Source organism: Mesitornis unicolor, unplaced genomic scaffold (assembly GCF_000695765.1).
Source record: "Mesitornis unicolor isolate BGI_N332 unplaced genomic scaffold, ASM69576v1 scaffold44856, whole genome shotgun sequence".
NCBI classification, from domain to species: Eukaryota; Metazoa; Chordata; class Aves; order Mesitornithiformes; family Mesitornithidae; genus Mesitornis; species Mesitornis unicolor.
The window spans coordinates 10870-14167 of NW_010189791.1; the positions used below are offsets into that span (position 1 = coordinate 10870).

A 3298-nucleotide genomic window follows, 5' to 3' on the forward strand; every position below is an offset into this window, starting at 1 on the left:
CAGCTGTAAGGGCAAACCAATCCCCCAAACACCTCCTTTCTTACAGCAACATCCCATCTCTCTCCAGGGGAGTTGTTCAGCCCGTGATCAATGTGAGGACAGCTGTTAGACACACACTTCTCTCTGGGAACGGAGCTGGGCTAAAATACCCTTCCCCAGCTGGCCCTCGCACCTGCACTCACAGCTCAGGGCAAGATGCTGTCGAGAGTCAGGAAATCAGCACAACTGTTGGCTCTCCTTGTTCATTGCTCTGGATTTCATGGACACCAGTAAGAGATGTACAATGTCTAAGACAAAGCCAGGGTACCTTGGGACACTTCTTTCCCTTCATTAGCCCTGCTCACAGAGCTGATACAAAAAAAGTTGTTCTTTGAAAAGGCAGCCAAGAAATAACACACCAGAGTTGGTTCAACAAGTTCTCTAACAGCTGAGACAGATTCCCTGCAAACATGCTGACATCTGCTCAGGAGTGCAGCTGCCTACCCCTTGGCAAGGGCAGCGCATTGAGTTCAGCACGTTACACGCAACCAACAGGATGAGAAGTCCCCAGGAGGAAGCCGACCTACCATTTTCCGCAGAGGTTTACTGCGGATGGCCATCCCATCCATGTAATCCTCCAGCTTGAACTGGTACGACATCTGCAGCTTCTGGAGTAAGCCATCAAAAAAAGAAGTGCCCTGCAAAATACACACAGAATCACACAGAATCACAGAATCGCTCGGTTGGAAAAGCCCTCTGAGATCATCACGTCCAACCGTTCCTGTCTCCCCCCTAAACCATATCCCTAAGTACCTCGTCTACCCGCTCTTTAAACACATCCAGGGATGGGGACTCCACCACCTCCCTGGGCAGCCTGTGCCAGCTTCTGACGACCCTCTCAGGAAAGAACTTCCTCCTTCTCTCTAACCTGAACCTCCCTTGGCACAGCTTGGTGCTGTTTCCCCTTGTTCTATCCCCTATCACCTGGGAGAAGAGCCCAGCACCCACCTCTCCACAACCTCCCTTGAGGCAATTGGAGGGGGTGATGAGGTCTCCCCTCAGCCTTCTCTTCTCCAGGCTAAACAAGCCCAGTTCCCTCAGCCGCTCCTCATCAGGCTTGTTCTCCAGAGCCCTCCCCATCCTTGTGGCTCTTCTCTGAACACGCTCCACAATCTCCACATCCTTCTTCTAGTGAGGGGCCCAGAACTGAACACAGCACTCGAGGTGCGGCCTCACCAGTGCCGAGTACAGGGGGATGATCACCTCCCTGGCCCTGCTGGTCACACTGTTTTTAATACATGTACCTGGACATTACAATGCATCTGACGACAACCACAAAATCACCACACCATCCCTGCCACGTGCAAGAAGGAAGGTCCCTCTCCCTGAGGTGTGGGCTGCTTCTCCTCACAACACAACAAGGAGGTTGGGGAATCTCAAACTTCAGAGGTTATCAAGACTACCAAAATCAGGAGCTGGAGGTTGACCTCCAGCAGCTCCTTCCCACCAACCTGGCTCTATAAAACACACCCTCTTGGATCGGTCAGCTTGCCTTCTACAGAGTAAACTGAGCTGCACAGCTTCATGGAATGACTTTTAAGTAAATTTGATAAAGAAAGCACAGACACCTCCAGGAATGCTTCTGTTTCCACTTCAGGCTATTCATTTCATCTTAGCTTAAATCAATTTCTGGTTAACCTAAAACACACCAAAGCAAACCTGGTTTAAACTATAACAAATGTCCACCTGGACCTACCTCTGCTACACCAAACCACGATCTGTCGGATCATTCTCCTCCGATAAGCATGGCCCAAGGCACATGGAGATGAGTTGGATCAAGCCTACTTGTCCAGCTACACCATCCCATTCTAAACACCAGCCAATCCCACCCGAAGGTTTAGTGGAGTTTGGGATGTTCCTCTCTTCTCACCTCATCTAGAAGCTGGAGCAGTTTGTTCCGGATTTCCTGGGCATTTTCCCCTTGAGGGTCCTTGAGCAGCTGCCGGAATTTCTCGATCACCTGGTAAAACGCGTTCTTCCACAGGAGCTGGTCCACGTTCTGGGTATCAGAAAACTCGATATCCATCAGAAGGCATCGTTCGTACAGCTGCAGCATCTCCACCCTGCAGCGAAACACCACCAGCAGTCAACACAACAGCAACCGCCCAGCCCGGGAGCACGTGCTGAGCCATCTGCTGCTCCTCATCCATGCGCACGAGCAGCTTTGCCATTAAAACAATCCCCCTCCTTCCTTCCACCCAACCAAAACACACAGCAGAAACGGGGACCCTGCTTCCTCAAAAATGAACGAGAGCTGGGAACGTCACACCTGAAGGAAACAAAGCCTCAGAGTCCCAAAAATCACATCCCTTTCACCAGCCACCTACAGCCTTGCCTGGACGCTGGAGCAGAATTCCTCCTCTGAATTTAATCAAACAGTTGCAGACCAGAAACAGCTCTGCAACACGTGGGGCAAGTTTACAGCAAAGGGAATCCTCAGCTGTTACTGCCTTGGCAGCCTTAGCCTGTGTAATGCTTTGAGCCCTGCAGAAACAGCACGACAGCATAGATGGCACAGACTGGAGCAAAGCCAGATGGCAGCGCCTGGGAGAGCCCGACAGAGTAAAAGGAGGATGTGATGTGTTCCTGTGCGAAGTGCAGAGCATGGCTCAACTGCCCGACCCCACACAGTCCCCAAACCCTGCACAGCCCAAACACCAACCAAGAGAATGAAGACGTTTCTGCAGGTGGACGTGTGACAAGCAGCACTTGCATCCAAGAGCCCCAGCACAGCCCCACAGGCAGACTGGGAGCCCACCAGAGATGCACAGAGATGGATGGACACTGCCAGCAGGGATGGGGCCAACCGTGCCTACGCTCCCAGGGCAGGGAGGGCTTCACACAGGCCACAGCAGCCCCGTGCGGCCTTTTCTCTCCCCCCAGACAGCAGCTCTGGGTGACCCTGACAACTCAAGGAAGACCTGAAACCTCCAGTGCTGCTTCAAGCACAAACACATCCCACCCTGTGGTCTATAACGTGAGTCCCCAGAACGCAGAACAAGCCCTGAAATGAGCTCCCCTGCTGGATTCACTGCCAGTCAGCTCTGAAAATGTCTCCAGAGTCACAGAGGTCACAAGTAAATGTGAAGGATGCCAAGTAGAAACTTGCTACAGCCACAGTATCTACCCTCCAGAGCACCAGCGTCACCTCTCTCTCACTAACTGGTGCCACCAGGCTACTCCCATGGGCCTGACATAAGTCACGGGGCTGAGCGGTGTCAAGAGCAAAACTACCTGGGAAAGGCGCTGTCACCGTCAC

At 52.5% G+C, this 3298-nt stretch overlaps 1 protein-coding gene across 1 annotated transcript in view; it reads right to left on the reverse strand.

Annotated features, from left to right (window-relative positions):
- Positions 1-3298, reverse strand: part of LOC104542005 (telomerase-binding protein EST1A-like) — a gene marked incomplete at its 3' end in the record, with an annotated part of 8161 nt that overhangs the window by 2680 nt on the left and 2183 nt on the right. The window contains exons 2-3 of the mRNA XM_010186179.1: positions 1910-2102; positions 567-677 (exon numbers count right to left, since the gene is read on the reverse strand). Of these exons, the coding sequence (XP_010184481.1) occupies positions 567-677; positions 1910-2102 (304 nt within the window). The remainder of the gene's footprint in view (positions 1-566; positions 678-1909; positions 2103-3298) is intronic.